Genomic DNA, 17,011 nt, shown 5'->3' with positions numbered 1-17,011 from the left:
ACCATAAAGAACAGTAAATTGCAAACATTTGTGTTAGAACTCTTAATTTTGTTGCATAGACTTTTTCTTGTTTTGAAACAAAAGAGATAGAGCAATGTCTAAAATGCAGTTGTTGGCAACATTTGGAAAAGAGGAAAGCTCTGGCAAGGAAAAACTGCCACTACAACCATTTTTTCCAAATATGTCCAACATATTTATGCAACTAAGACAGACTTCAACAAGTTGCTTGCAGTTTTCTTCATTTGAAATAATAAATATCCCCATACTGAGTGTTAAGGACTATTTGTGTTGCAATGGCAATGTCTTATTTGGAAGTAATGGAGAGAGAGAGCTGTCTTTATTTGACAAATGTATTTTGTTTCCAACATATTTGTGCTATTTAGGGAGTATGCAGAAGTTTCTCTGCATTTTTCACGATTAAGAACAATAAATTGCTAAAATCTGAGTGTTAAGGACTTTTTGTTGCAATGACTTTTTCTTATTTGGACCAAAAGAGAGAGAGCAATGTCTAAATTGCACAGTTGTTGGCAACATTTGGAGAAGAGGAAAACTTTGGCAAGGAAAAACTGCCACTACAACCAACTTTTCCAAATATGTCCTACATATTTGTGCGATTAAGACCGTTTTCAACAAGTTGCCTGCAATTTTTTGTCATTTGAGATATAGATTGCCCCGTACTGAGTGTTGAGGACTTATATTTCTGTTGCAATGGCATTGTCTTATTTGGAACTAATAGAGAGAGAGTGAGAGAGAGCTGTCTTTATTGCATAAATGCATTGGCATTATTTGGTAAAGTAGAATGAACTGGCAAGGAATAAGGAATACGCACCTCTTCCTCCCATTTCCAAATGTTACCAACATATTTGTGCAATTTAGAGAGTGTGCAATTTTGCAAGAGTTTTCCTGCAAGTTTTGAGTGTTAAGGAGGTGTTATTTCAATGGCATCAAACAGCTAAATATCATTTATGTTCTTAATAATATAATGCTTCTAAATATAATAAATTAAATGGTGTGTGGTGGCTTTTTTAAATTCAGCACCACAATAAATTGATATTATTTTGATTACATTATTTTATAAATCTATATGAAAGGATAACATTTGTCTTAATAGAATACCCAGCCCCTCTGCATATCATCCATGACTACAAAGGCATCCTCCAGACGTGTAATCTGAGAGGTCACAGAGCTCGGGGGACTTTAGGGAGAGAGAAAATCCTGATGCCTTCAGGTAACAGGCACAATATGCCGTCTGCAGGGGGAGGGATTGTGAAGCAAATGAGGCAGGCTGACTCCAAAAATGATGTTTTATGAATGGACTCCAGGGAGGCCAACAGAGAGGTAGTTATTTTCTAGATTTGGTATTCAAAAAGCCTCTCTGCAGTTGATTTTGTCGGTGTACTTGTTTGAATGGTGACTTGTTTTGTCAACAACTTTTCCACACGGATTTACACGTGCATGAGCCAGTGGTGGGTTTGAAAATCAGATTGAATAATTCATTCATTGTGTGTGTGTGTGGGTGTGTGTGTGTGTGTGTGTGTGTGTGTGTTAGAGCTAGCACAGCCTTCATTATTGATGTACTGTGCTGATGACACAGAGCCAATGAAGACCATAGGGACACATGCACACCATGTTATATTAACAGTAACACAATAAAAAACCAAGTCTGACTCTGCTTTGTGTTATTTACCTCAGAAAGGCTTGGATCAACTACCAGAATGTACAAAGTTGCTCCAATAAGGGGTCCTATGTGATTTCAGTTGTCTGCTTTTTAAAACAATAACTATTTAAATGCATAACAGCTAGAAGTTTTGCTCTAAACACTTGTTTACTTTTACTTGCATGTTCTGTTACCCAAGATCCCTCATTTAACTTGACTGGTCCATTCATGAAGGGTATCACTCCAGCAATTACCCACTTGAAATCATCTAATGTCACTTTGATTTACTGGGAGCCGAACAGCAGAATTTACATACTGTGGGTGTAACAGTAGGTGTGTGGGTGGTTTTCATTGTCGATGAACTGTCATTGGGCCAGTGTCAGTCATCTGCTCTGCTGGTCCAACCCTGTAAACCTTTTCTATGGCATTGTTTTTCTGCCTTTGTTTGTGCCCATATTGGGGCATATTGACAGAAGATATCAGGCGTTTGTCGACTCATTTTCCTAACCTGGTTGTATGACACAGCTCGCAGTACAAACTGGACTTTCGGGTCTTATCAGACACCCTCTCCCAGGTGACCCAGACAGGAGTGATCAGGCCCTGACTTATAACCACGCCAATAGTCACCCCTCTTAATCAAGAACCACTAGGAAGCCTCCTCAGCAGCTTTTAGGATGTTCTTGGTGGCTTGTTGTCTCTTCTGTCCACAGATCTCTAAGAGTCCAAGGACATAGGGACGCCCTGCAAAGCCCCTGTAGCAAAAACAAAAGACCAAAAACAAGCTTGTTAGGTTAATTGGTAACTCTAAATTGTTTGTAAGTATGAGTAAGATGGATAAGGACAGGGGTATGGAAAATGAATGGATGGATGTACTGTTATCAAACACATGGTATCCAAAAGTATTCAATTATTGAACATTTTTGCACCTGTAGGCCTGAAGTGGCAAACTTAAAGTAAAACGGTCACATTAGACTTGATTAGATAAGCAAAGTATCATCTGCATCTGGTTTACTGATAGTCTAACCATGCCTCTCCCTTTGCTCTGTCCTCAGTTCTGAGAGATGACTTCCGTCAGACGCCCAGTGATGTTGTAGTGGCAGCGGGTGAGCCAGCTGTCATGGAGTGTATCCCCCCCAGAGGCCACCCTGAGCCCACCATCTCCTGGAAGAGAAACAACATGAGGGTCAATGACAGAGACGAGAGGATCACTGTAAGTTCACTGCTTTTCTATCTTTCATTTTACAATGATGGACCTCCTTGACTCAGATTTATAACATTAAATCTTTAAATCTAAAAATTTACCTCCTTGCTAGAGAAGTATTAGTGTTTTGTTAATTTGGGGACTTTTGTGCCGTGTAAATTGTTGAGTTATTTGCAACTTAACAGGTTTGTGATTTGTTCTGCTCAGAAAGGAGTGGTCTTTCTCTTTTCACCCTTCGCTGACTGATCAATAATTTGGGGTTTTTGTTATTGACAAGAAGTCCTAAATTAGGAATCATTTCAGTTCCATTAGTGTCGACAAACTGAGCCATTGAACTGCTCTGTTTTTGTTTAATTGAATACTTGAATCAATAAATCAATAAATCAAAGTGTAGGACCAGCATGCAGCATGGTCCCAATCCTCTTAAAAATTCAAATCAATTGGTGCTAATCATATTGCCAGCAAATTAAAGTATTAGTAAAGCCACGCCACATACTGAGGGCATTAACCATCTTTAAGAAATATCCTATCATCAAACTTCAGAGGCTCTAAGCATCAAGCCAACATCCATCAATGCAGCTCTTATTACAAACTGAGCAGCTGAAGGTGTTTCTATGGCGATTAGCCTGGAGCCAGACCCATTGTCAAACAGAGGATCCATCTGTCATGACATGAAAATGACAGAGTGCCTCCTCTCCTGACTAACATGCTTCAATATCCTGTTTCTAAATGTTTTCCATTTATCTTCTCTCTTCTCCACCCCCATCTCTGCTCCTCTTCCTCCTTATCTTCCTCCCCATCATCTTCCTCTGTGCACCATTCCATCCATTTCCTTTTGTGCATTTCTCTGTCATCTTCTCACCCATATTTCCCCTCCTCTGCTCATCATTTTCAGATCCGAGGAGGAAAGTTGATGATTTCCAACACCAGGAAAAGTGATGCTGGCATGTATGTTTGTGTTGGAACCAACATGGTGGGGGAGAAAGACAGCGATCCGGCTGAACTGGTGGTGTTTGGTAAGTCCTTTTTACTCCATTATTTGAAATCAACTTCCAACTAGGACACACAAAATGTAACTTAATAAGGATTTTAAAGTGTTAATGTGTTGCATAAAAAAGCACAAACTCTTACCTCTAATGTATATTGACAAATTTTAGGAATTACGTGTTAAAATTTGCAATACCAGTTGCGGAATAGTGTAGAAAATTCAGCAATAAAAGCCTACATTGGCCATACTGCCCTGCCTCTTTCTGCATGTTTGATTTTTTTCGTTCTCTTTTGCCAGCATTCATCAGCAGTATGTTGTATAAAGATACTCAATTAAAATTAATCACCTTGTGAACTGTTCACTCAATTTTCAAGCAGTTTCCTACACAATCAAGTGGTCGATCCAGGTATATGCACATCCATCCAAGTCCATTCCTTGTATATTTTTCTTTATAATGTTACCATCTGCAAAAAGAGATCATGTGTATGAAAAAAAGAGATTTCCACTTGTATGATTCTCCCATTACTACGTCGATTAAAGGACAATGTCTCACAGTCTTTATGCTCAATTTTTGTGTTCTGCAGCTGCATGCTGCTGTCCTGATTTTTGCAGTACATGCCATCCTCAACAACCAGCCTATAGGACCGCTTGTTATGTTACTGAAACATCAAGTGAAACATTTAAAAATGTAATGCAACATTATTTGAGCATCTTTGAAAATGTGTACTGCCGATAAATGCAGAACAGCAGAACAACATTTTTATACTCATAAATACTCAAATATTGAGGCAGGCTCCACCAGTGAAAAAAACGTTGGTGGTGCAAGGTGACTCTAAATTGCCTGTAGGTGTAACCAGCATACCTGGTTGTCTGGTATGTCAGCCCTGCGATTGACTGGCAACCAGTCCAGGGTGTACCCCGCCTTTTAACCCAGCCCCATGTGCACTGCGGCTGCAGTAAATATCCATGTGCGAGTAGGCTTATAACGCATGCATGGTTGGGAGGCCCAAAACAAAACAAAGATGGCCGACACCAGTTTACTGTTCACGCTCCTCACTCTTTTGAATTTAACTGTACTTCTCCAACAAAGTGTTGATTTACTTCACCATCACTTGGATCAGCAGAGATGTATTTCATGAAACCCTTCGACGGCGAATGGGTGGAGTCAGAATCTGGTGCAGGCACAAAAATCACAATGCCATCTACTGGCCTGGCATGTATACTACATCATTTTTGGTGTTTCCCGCAGTCTCGTTTGAACGGAGAATGTTTTGACAATGTTGTCATCTGAATATGGAACTTTTTGGAAACAAAAACGGAAATCGAAGCAAATGTTGTCGTGTAAATAAGGCCTTAGTTAGAAAGGCCTGAAAAAGTGTATTTTGCAGAATATGTGACCTGTGAAAGAAGAGCAGACTGAGAGCATTTCTCCTAAAAGTTTTATTTACCAATTTACTGACAGTGAAGATTTTACAAACCATCAAACCACAGCTGTGATATAGCAACACCTCCTGTGCTCTGTGAGATCGTTTCATGTGTTTTATTAGTGTTTTTCGGATCCAATGTTCCATGTCATCAGCTTAACCAGGATTCATAAGTATCAGCGATGGTAGACTCCATGTGTACTGGGAGTTTAGTTACGCCATTATGTCTCACCATGTGGGAGACAACTGAAGCAGTCCACAGTGACACATCCTTGACAACTCGTCCATGATATCCTTGTACTTTAAAATCTGCTTGCTAAAACCCTGACCATTTCAAAGTAAAACCGCTCCCTGCAGTGTCTAAACACTCAGCCCAGGTCTGAAAACTTCCCTTTAGTAATCCTTTCGAGGTAGTTCTCCTTATTAGAGACTTGCTGTGGGTGTTGCAGTTCATCTAACACTACTATCTTCTGATTTCTGTCTCCCTCCGTATTTTTTATCCTCCTGGGCTGCTCTCTCTCTCCTCAGTGATGCTGTAGCAGAAGATGAATGTTTCCTTTCAGCTGACCTTTTGCTTTGCTCCCTGACCTCGCTGCTCCTTCCTCCTTTCTGACTGTCTGCTTCTCTCCCAGCAGAGCAGCATCATAAATGCTCTCACGGCGTGTATTGATCGCAGGAAACAGATCAAAAAATGTTCCCTTCAGTCCTCACCATATTGCAGATGCTGCTCTCTCCACAATCTGTGCTGCAACAGTAGACCTTAACTCAGTGTGCAACGTCTCATTTATCAATTTATGGATACTGAAAATGCATGACTTGACACTTTCTATTGTAATTGATATGACTGCCATCTGTGAAATTTGCAAGATAAAAGCTAAGGCACATCTGCACTAATTTCTCAGCTATCGTCATTTTAAAACTGATTATGAGGGTGATGAGAGCTTACAGTGCATATTTATCTCCTTGCACATATGTCCCTGATACACTGATGCTTCAATACAAATGGCTTAATGTAGTTATCCATGAATGTCGGTCATATAAGTGTGTGAATGTCATGAGAAAGCCTTCTCCTGTTTGGTTATTTTTAGTTTTATTTCACAGCCTCTGCTGCTGCAACAGTTGGTTAATCCTCCAGGAGCCATTAAAATTTAATCATAGTTCTATAACACGCCATTAAACATTCAGAGTCACTTTACTACACCTGATTTTAGGTGTTGATGGTGTCTTTTTCTTGTCTCAGAGGCTTTAAAGATTAAATATTCAGACTGAACAGAGCTCTGTTGCAGTGAATATTTCCTGAAAAGTCTTCCACAGCATGTTTAACCCTCCAACCCTTCACCACCTGCTCCTCTTCTGCTCCATTACTCCCTTTTTTACCTCAAAAATCTCTCTCATGCTTTCAGTCTTTGTGTTTTAAGATTCACAAGCAGCATTTGAGATAAAATACTCTAGGTGTAATGGTGAAATGATTTTGTTTAAAGAGCTGCTGGACTTCACTCACCCCTCTGTCACTTATTATGCGGCAGTCTTACAATTTGCTGACAGAGGTTTTTAGTAAGGTGCTCCATCAGCATTTTTTTTTTTTAACTCTGCATCATCTCTTCGATTTCAGAGCGTCCCGTCTTCATCAAACAGCCGGTGAACCAGGTGGTGTTAGCAGACGACACGGTGGACTTCTTCTGCGAGGTGCACGGGGACCCGACTCCAACTGTCCGCTGGCGGAGAGAGGAGGGAGAGCTGCCCCGGGGCAGGTAGGTGGAAACGACACAGAAGCGCTGCAAGGTGCATCAGTGTCACCTTGGAGTTATTATACTAACACTAGGTGCTTTGTGGCAGACTTCTGAGCAATATATATGAGCATATGTGAGTTGTAGTGGTGGCAGCATAGTGCAGGAGTCTGCAACAAGTCACCCACAAGTTACCCGCTGCTCATGCCAAAAGCTTTAGCCCTCATTTCCACTTACATTGTAGAGGTTAGTCAACCAGAAGTCCATTCATCCCTATGGGAACCCCCCCGGTATCTGATGTGACTGCAAAATCCTTCCCATCTGTTGTGTTTTTGTTTGGAAAGTGCTTCAAGTATGTTGAAAGAAATAACATAAATGATGGATTTCCGAGAGAGTGTATGATGAGGTGTGATAGCTTAGCTTAGCTTTCCAACAGGCTATGATGAGTCATATTTTTATCAGCCTGATTTGAAAATCAGCCAGAGTGGAAGCTGTTTGCATGGTTGAAATACATTTCAGTCAGGGTCGCTTTGTCAAGAAACATGATTTGCAGTTATAAATACTTTTGCTTATGTGCAGTTATTAATTTGCACTAATCGATGTTGTTTACATTTGGCGGTGCGGCTTTTCTGGGATCCCCCTGCTCTTCCACAAGCTTACACGGAGAACCAAGCAGGAGCAGTACATATTCCTACTTTTACTGGTGCCTACAAGAAAACAAAAGAGCAGAGGAGGCATAAATGACAACAGAATATCAGAGTCAGAATAGCCAGGGTCGAGCAGTTAGTTAAAAAAAAAAAAAAAACAGGTCAGGTAACATACAATCAGGCATTTGCTACTGCTAACAAGTTAGCTTAGCTAAGCTTAGCTTGTATGTTGGTTCATACATCTTTTTAATTAGAAATTTCTTAAAACATGCTTCATTCCTGTCAGGCTGACTTCTTAACAGATTAAATGACATGTATTATTCATCCTGTTGTGACACTGTAAAGTCATACTCCAAGCTTCTTAATAGAGGAAAACTCACAAAACTATCCTTTCCTCGTGGTTACAGGTAGTTTCTATCAGGTTTCTATCTACAGTATTGTTAGTGCCCTTCCTTTCACTGAGGTATTATTATTTGTATTTTTAGGGATGCATGGACATCACACATAGGAGCACATATTATATGAATGACATTGGTATCAGCAGATTTAGCTTTAAAAGTTAAATATCGGCATGGGCAAATATGAACTTTTCTGTAAATATTTACAACCTATATATCAGCTGTGCATATAGGCTGTATAAATCAAATACTGGCTGTAAATTTACAGCTGTACCACGAGGTATAGGTGTACTAGACTTTATATCTTAAGGTGTCCGAGAAGTGGGCTTGATGGTTATTTAGTGTGATGCACTACACTGGATAAAAAGATCCATTTTCAGAGCAGAGGGGTACCATGTTTCCTGGAGTGGTCTCTAAAAAAGCTTTTAATGTGTAGTCTGACCTTGGCATACAGCACACAGAGCAGATGACTAATCCTTAATTGCCCAATCTGAGGATATTTTACATTTTTGTGTTTAACAACATATTTACTCTCAGTGCCTGATGTATTAAATGTTTTGTTTTTTACTCACCAAAGCTCTGTGAATTGCTTCAGGGATGCTTCATTAATAGAACTAGTTTTATGAAAGAAAATTTGATCAACTGATGTGTAATGAAAAACAAATTAAATGAAAAAATAACTGTGAATAATCTCCCATGGAGCCGTGATGATTGCTTTTGTCATGCACAGTAATGAATCAGTTATGTGCTGTTTGAATGCATGCAGTTAAATGATGCAAGGTTATTTATGAACCCAGACTTATTCCTCCTATGGCACAGCAGGTGGGGTAAATAACATGGATATTAAAGACGTCATTCAAGTGTTTGGCAACATGTTGGTGCAAATTATCATGGGATGAAATTATTCATAGTTTGACGTCAGATTTCTTGTATTTTTCTCTTTGTTTGTTGCAAGAATTTAAACTTTTCATGCATTATAATGAACAGAGCTTTCTAAAAAAGAGTTTGTGTTTAAATGGAATTTTTCATGGATAAATCAGAAATTAGAGGATATTTTAACAGCCTCGTCTGACTGTTTCTGCACCTCTTCAGCTGTCAGAGATAATATCTGATTATCAGTGATGATGCTTTTGCAGGGTATATCTGCGCCGTTGTGTGAGAAATACTTTCACCCACTCCCCTTCTAACAGTTTGTGATTTGATTGGATGAAACTTTTAATGACACCCCCCGGGAAATCAGGAAAAATGTTCCCTTGTTGTCAGCAGGATTCAGATCTACACAGATCTTGTTTTTTGTGTTACATAAAGCTTCTCTGACTCTGCATTTCCTTCCCTGTGCAGAAAACATCAGCAGCAAAAACGTAGGCACTATTACATTTCCTTTTTCACATTATGGTCCTTCTTTCAAACTTATTAAAATGTAGACACCAATTCAAGATTTACCAATCAGATGAAACCCCCAGACTGTCACCCCATTCCATCAAGTATAAAAGATTAATATAAACACATTCATGGCTCCACATTAGGTGTCTCTTATGTTCATTTTTCAGAGCTGTAAAGGAAAAGAAAACAGTGCAGCCTGCGGTAAAACATGATAACGTGTTAATTGTTTTCATCTTCCGTGATGCCTTTCCAGATTTGAGATCCGCAGTGATAACAGCCTCCGTCTGACTCAGGTGAGAGGTGAAGATGAGGGCACTTACACCTGCGTGTCGGAGAACAGTGTTGGGAAAGCTGAGGCCTCAGGGACTCTGCAAGTGCACGGTAAGACAAATGGCACACATGACACAGGCATTATACTCAAAAATGTCAAGAAGAAATGTCAAGTTCAGTGCTGAGGTTCAAGCTAATGCTTCTAACAGGACCAGCTGGATGCACATAGTCACAGGGAGGAGATCAAGAATCAATGCAAACACAGGTCTCCTTAAGGCTTTAGTATGCTATAGTGTATGCTGCAGGTCCAAGTAGCCCTGAACTCTGCAAAGACCTACAGCTGGTGTGCATCCCTTTAACATTGAAACTATGATGCTGCACATCAAAATGAGGCATACTGCATGCTCTATGATTGATCCACTGGTTAGCACTGATGGCTAACTGTCCCAAGGGCTTGAAAACTACTGGCAGTCTTAGGACATGTTACCAGGAACAAAAGAGATGCCAAGTGACATGCTTATGTGTTGACTTGTGTGGAGCTTGACTCTGGCCACCCCTCCCTCTTCTTTAGTCCCAAGTTGTGGCACATCAGGACCTATGATGAATCCTTGGCACCCTACATACCCAAAACTTATGCCTGCATGTGAGGCCTCATTTTAAAGGCAAGCAAATACCTTGCCAGGTGGGAAATAAAAGTTTCACTTGTAAGGTGTCTTGAAATTAGATTTACATTGTATTGAGTTAAAATGTCTGATTTTCAGACACTTAAAAAGATAATATGTCACATTGTGAGATATTTTTTTAAATTCACAAAAAGCAATTTTGGGCCTGTTTATTTTAAATAAGAGAATTATAAAGCTTTGTCAGGTGAATGAGGCTGGTAAAATTAAGTGTAGTAAGATTTTCTGCCTGGAAATCAGACAAGAACACTTGCTAAATTTGATTTTTTTTTTTTTTTTGTGCTTTGCATTCACATTTGCGGGTCCTCCTTCAGAGGCAGCCTGATCTGGAACATGTTTGATATTTACCGTCCATGTTAAAGGAGGTACTGACTCAATTAGAAGCAGTAAAATAATTATGTTGCAACACACATGAGGAGTGTTTGGGCAAATTACCAGCTGTGATAAGCTGTTGAGAGGAAATTGGACCAAATATTGGTCCTTAAATAATCCAGTGTGTAGCCAACATTACCATCTAATTTATCAGTGTTAAGTGTGAACAGTCTGAACCAACCAAAGTGTCTTTGGTGGTTCAGTATTTTCACCGAAAGAATATTCAATGTTTAATCCTGCATCATCCAAAAAATGTCTAACCACAGCGGGCACAAATCTGCACAACATGTAACACTGAATAACTGACTAAATGAATTGCACAGATGGACGTTTTCGCTGTGATACATCACAAACATCTCGCCCACCAGCATGCTCTCATTTCTTTCTTCTGATGAATTAAATTTTGCAGCTTTTGCAGATTATTTGAGCTAATTTTAAGGAACATTTTCAGCGTTATCATCGATGTCCAGCATGTGTCTTTAAGAAGATTTGAGCTATAAGAAGTCCATTGAATAGACAGACACTGCGGCTGGTTAAACCCTCTATATTACCCCTCTGCTTACATGCTGTAACTGAAACTGTAAGAGATGAAGTGAAAAATGGATTTTAAGTTGCTTTCAAGCCTCGGCTCGTCATCTCTCTGGAGAGAGAGAGAGTGGAGATCAAAAAGCTTTGAAATTGCATTAGAATAAAGTCAGTGTGCTGAGGAGAAATCTGTCATTTATGATGATAAAAGGGAATATTTAGAGTTTGACTTTGGAAAAGTTGATTCTATGAGCGAGCCCTCCAGTCTGCACCGACACTTCTGACGCCTGTCATCACACGTGTGCTCGCATACGCTAACCCTGCATGCTGACAATGACAAACACTCACAGGCTATTTACTGGAGCAGTAAAAAACACTTCTATAAACCCATTTATATGCATTGATGTTCTTCACTTGTTGCAGCAAAATAAAGAAGTCATTCCCAGCAGCAGCTTTAAGGCAAATAGAGATTGATTGTTGCGTGCAGCTGCACCGTTATGGTTAATAGAAATCTGAACACAAATACACACATGGACTCACACTGTTTAACACAACACCACAGATCAATCAAACACAATCACTTACCTCCACCTGTGTGTCAGCTTTCAGTTCATCAATACTCCTCTGCTTCCCTTTGAGGGCACTTCATTTAAAAGCAAAGCTAAACTCCATTGACATGCATTTAATTCATGCAGTGATTAGATTTAAACACACCAGAGTGGCTTGAGGCTCTGCAGAGTGTCTTTGTCTTGTTCAAATGTTTCATCCTGTATCGTCGTGCCCTCATCTTCATCTCATCCTCATTCATTGTTTATTTTTTCTCCTCTCTCATGTCCCACCCTCCTCTGCATCTCTCCATCACAGTCGGGCCGTCCTGTAAGTATCCCATTTCATCCCATTTCTGCATGCATTCTGGCTGTTTATATGTCTGAGAGAAAACCTGCCAACTCCTGAACCCCAGTCTCACAGACTCAGACTTTGTGGCAGTTTCTTCTAACTCTGATTCTGCAGAGACTTTTCTGTGGGATTACCCAGAGTTCACTGCAAAGTTGAGCACATAAAGGAACTGTAAACTGTATGCATAAAAAACATCAACATGGAGTTATATAGTATGAACAAGGTGGTGCAGACTTTATTCAGCCATTGCTGTCAGCAGTAAAAACAGCAACTTTTTTCATCTTTCAAAATAAAAGTCCCTTAGATACCATACTGTATGGTACCTGGGGATACCTGTAAATTCACAGGGTTGTTTGGTGGCAAAATAGCTAAGAGTAACATGTTGCAAATCAGCCATTAATTCTGCACTCTAATAACCGTTGTTAGCTGTGATGGTGACTTTTAATCCAGTTCAGCAAATGCCAGCTTACTGAAGCCTTCTGCCAAGGCTTTTCACAAGCAACAGCATTCAGCCAAACAGCCAATTAGCCACTAAACTATAGCTGGCTGCTTATTCGCTGTTGTTCAAACTGTGTTACTGCAAGGTTGCAACTTGGTTTCATGCATCTTTTTGATTTCTTCTCTTTTAAACATATTTGCTTGCAATATTGACATCGATCTTATAGCACAGCTGGGAAGTTTCACACTCATGCAGATTCAAAACACTTTGCCTTCACAGAAAATAGAGCTGCAAATCGCTTCAACACAAATGCAAATGGGTGCATGCATTTCAAAAAGTCAACTCAACTCATGCTGGGGCAGAGCTGCCAGTTGCAGAATAGGAGAAGAGACTGAAAAATATTGCAGAGCTGCAGTCTTTCTTGTTGTCATCCAGTGGCATGCCAAGAACTCCAACCACCTTATGTAGCTAATATGTTAAAGCAAATATACTAAGTTTCCATGTAGACAGTTTCTGGGGGAAAAAAAAAAAAAAAAAAAAACACCAGCCCTTACTTTATAGTGTTTACTGAGTGTTACTGACATTGCAAGGTATAAATTCCCCTTACTAGGGGATGCAAAGTTGGCAGATATGGCTAAACATGCAAATGCAAAATGCATCCATCCCTGCTTTATGTTTAAGACTGAAACCAGCTCATATTTTGAATTGTTAGAGCTTACTTTTGACAAACTAAAAGTCACACATTTTGCCCTGAATGAAACAGGCATTCTGCATAAAACCACCAGCTTGCTGTGCCATGTAAAGTTTATGATTTTGTTTTACCAAATACAGTCATGTGCATACATTTACGGCAAGTAGGGCAGTAAGGATTCATCACAGGACCCAGTGTGCTACATCTCAGGGCTGGAGAGGAGGAGGGGAGGGCAGCAAGAGTCAGCCTCAACGCATGTCAACACACATGTGCCAAGGTGAAGCTCAACAGCATTTCTTTTGTCCAAGCCAAGAGATGACCCACTGTTTTCAGGTCCTTGGGGCAACCCTATTTCCCACTCAGATGGTACCCTAAGCTGTGCTTACTCACCACATCCACCCCTTACTCAACCCTAAATGTGTGGGCTTTATTTTTTTAACAGATTATTTTTCTGTGCCCTGCTAAAATGTAAGGATATTTAGAGCACAACCTGGGTTGTGTCAATCTTCCTTCACGCCTGGCGTTCCTTTAGGTGGGCTTATTTGCCATTGCATGCCTTTCTTCAGCCTCAGTTTTGGCTCAAACGGGCCTGAAAGTTCTGCACATGACTGTAGATCCAGCTGGCAAAGGTAGAATATTTTTTATCCATGGAAGTGATCCATGGATCACTTGGAACTACTGGAAACAAATGGAACTATTGTAGCCAAATCCAGATGTGCAAGAGTTATGAAGTGTAGAGTGACATTCAAAAGGGTAGCTCAGGTACTTGTACCGATCTCTGACATGTTGTTTAATTATTTCTATGGTTATTAAGCACAGTTGATTGGGTGTCCATGTTTTCTCAGTCAAATTTCCACTTAAAAATGAACATTCATGTCCTTCTGACTGATTTTTTTAAAGATTTGTGATCGTATAGTAACAGTGTATCGTAAGACATACAGTTACATTCTTTCCTGATACCAGGCGTGTTTGATTTTGTGATAGCATGTCTCATTTAACATTTTTGACCCTTCAGTTTTTTGGTTCTAGGGTTGAAATTAGGATGTGGTTTCTCTTATTGCTGTGTTGGAGGCGAAACCTCGTCTAAAAGTGTTTCTTTGTTTCCAATTAGGAATAGAGGATAATCAATTATTATCTAAGTACCTCTGGAGTCACTGGGACTAGGAAGCTTTTGATTTTCCCGTCATGCTTTAGCACACAGAGGCTGAGCTTCATTACTACTAAGGACGTGCTCCCATCAATAACAGGGTTACTTGATTTAGAGCACAAACACTCCTGAATGCATAAAACATGTAATGAAAAAGAAGTACAGGCTATAAAAGCCTAAATATCCTTAAAGCTATAAAATGAACGAGAGCTGCAGGAATTACTGATCAATCAAGCATGCTCTCTGGAAAACACTGAGTGTTTAAATAGTAGATGATCAGAGTTTCTCTGCAGCAGAGGAGGGTGGTGCACATCTAACAGCAGCCTGCAAAACTCTGAGAGTGTTTCTTTAAAGAGGACGTTTAAACAAAGAAGTGGACATGAGCTTTCTACACTGTGTGTGAGCTTTTAATTGCTTTCCTGAAAGTTAAACATGAGTTACAGGTCTCTCAGATGTCAGTGAAATAAGCAGCAGAGGGTGTAAATGCTGGTTTTGGGAACAGCTATGGCAGGAGAGTTTTTCAGAGAAGTGAGCTTGGATAGTGTTTCACTCGTGGGTGTCTGTTGATGACGTGCAGAAATAACCACCTGCCTCCGTCTGGAGATAAATGTTTTCTGTCTCAGAACAACAAATCAACGTTTTTCTTAACGTCATGTAGCCATCGTCATTATTAGAGGGCTGAAGGAGAGGAGCGAGAACATTTTCTCTTCTTTGGAGCACAAAGTTGTCATTAGACTGTCTGCAGGTTCGAGGATGTTTGATAACATGCCACTTTACCATGCTGAGATTTCCATCTTGATGCTGGTTGGATTACAAAGAAGCCAATTATCTTAGGCTAGCTGAACTCTTGTTGAAATTCAGATCTTATTTATTTAGAAATTGGACCAGACCAATTTGTAGTAGACTTTTGTAGTAGACCAGGGGTCATCAAGTACATTTGCACAAGGGCCAGATTTAGACTCAACAGAAACTCTAGGGGCTGGACTTTCAAATAAACAAAAATTAAATAAATATTTTCATCTGGTTATTGTGGTAGTATTTGTATTTTCTTTCAAAATACAGGACATTTTTAGTCATTACCAGTGATATCTTTGCCTGTAATCTATAATGGCTGAGGAGACTGAAGCCTGACAACAGAGTTGGCAGGGCCCCTGAAAATCCCAGGGAATAGACCCTCCCCAGTTGTGATTTAGCACTAGTATTTACTCATTTTTGACACTTTTAACCCATTTTTGATACTTTTTGCCTCTTTAACATAATTTTTGCAAGATTTTAACCCCTTTTGAAACCACTTTTCTTGCATGTTTTGTCCCCTATGTGCCGCTTTTATCCATTTTGCCACTTTTCTTCTCTTTTTGCCACTTTCTAACCCCTTTTCATTGTTTTGTCAAAAATTTTTGCAACTTTAATACAATTTTTGCCACTTTTTACCAATTTTCAATACTTTTTGCCTGTTTAACCCAGTTTCTTTAACCCATTTAAAAACACTTTTCCTGCATGTAGTATCCCATTTGTGCCATTTTTGCCACTTTTTACTCCTTTTCATTTCTTTTTATACTATTTTCTCTTATTGGTAACCAATTTTTGATACTTTTCCCCCTTTCTTTTCCTCTTTTAGGAATTTTTGCCACACTTTAACCTCTTTTCACCACCTTTTCTGCCCCTTTGTGCCACTCCACAACCCATTTTGTGACTTTTCACTCATTTTTGCTACTCTCTAACTGCTTTTCATCACTTTATCTGGCCATTTTTGCAGCATTTTGCCAAACTTAACCCTTTTTTAAATATCTACTAATGATGAGAGTAAACTTCTGTAAAAACAGATCAAATGTTAAGTCATTCCAAAACTATTTTAATGTTGTCTGTTGGATGGATTTTACAGCTGCAGACATTTGAAGCCAGAGGATACTCTTAAAACCACATCTTGTTTTCCTCCTTTTCTGAATTCAATGATCTTTCGGGGGCCGGACAGGAAGCTTTGGGGGGTCTGATATGGCCCCCGGGCCGCCAGTTGATGATCAGTGTGGTAGAACTGTGTAGTATAGTCCATAAAGGGTGTTTAAAGGAGCCCCTAGTGTGATAAGAAAGTTGATGTCCTGTGTTTTCCTGTTAGTTTGCATTTGGGTCAGTGTAAAAACTGCCCTGAATAGCTTCTGCCCAGATGTTTTATCTGTTTTAAACCTTATTTTAAAGAGTCGTTTGATCATGACTTTAACATCAAGCACATCAAGTCCATGGAATAATCTAGGCCAGGCGGGGGATCTCACAGTGGGGGGTTGGGTGGAGGTTTGGGGGTCACAACTGTTAGTAGTGTCGTTGTAATGTATTCACAGAGAGGAGGCAGTTTGACCGTCCTTCTCATTTAATGCTGTTAAATTTCTGTGTCATTTCCCCTCCAGGACAGGCTGACTTTGTCCTGCCTGAGGCTGCTTCAGTATTATAACGGCAAAGAGTTCAAGCACTGCCTCCTGATGTATTCTGCATTTATTTAAAGCTTCATGAAGCCTCCATTTCATTTAAAGAAGGGGAGGGAAGTAGTTCTGGGCACAGAGGCCCACCTCCAGA

At 39.8% G+C, this 17,011-nt stretch overlaps 1 protein-coding gene across 3 annotated transcripts in view; it reads left to right on the top strand.

Annotated features, from left to right (window-relative positions):
• Positions 1–17,011, top strand: part of robo3 (roundabout, axon guidance receptor, homolog 3 (Drosophila)) — a 161,345-nt gene that overhangs the window by 77,122 nt on the left and 67,212 nt on the right. For 2 of the 3 annotated variants that reach the window (XM_041802130.1, XM_041802129.1), the window contains exons 3-7: positions 2,710–2,867; positions 3,754–3,874; positions 6,883–7,021; positions 9,679–9,806; positions 12,137–12,148. In XM_041802130.1, the coding sequence (XP_041658064.1) occupies positions 2,710–2,867; positions 3,754–3,874; positions 6,883–7,021; positions 9,679–9,806; positions 12,137–12,148 (558 nt within the window). The remainder of the gene's footprint in view (positions 1–2,709; positions 2,868–3,753; positions 3,875–6,882; positions 7,022–9,678; positions 9,807–12,136; positions 12,149–17,011) is intronic. The other variant, XM_041802131.1, reaches the window with a different exon arrangement.

The sequence above is a fragment of the Cheilinus undulatus genome, linkage group 12 (assembly GCF_018320785.1).
Source record: "Cheilinus undulatus linkage group 12, ASM1832078v1, whole genome shotgun sequence".
NCBI classification, from domain to species: Eukaryota; Metazoa; Chordata; class Actinopteri; order Labriformes; family Labridae; genus Cheilinus; species Cheilinus undulatus.
This window is presented reverse-complemented; position numbering and strand designations above follow the sequence as displayed.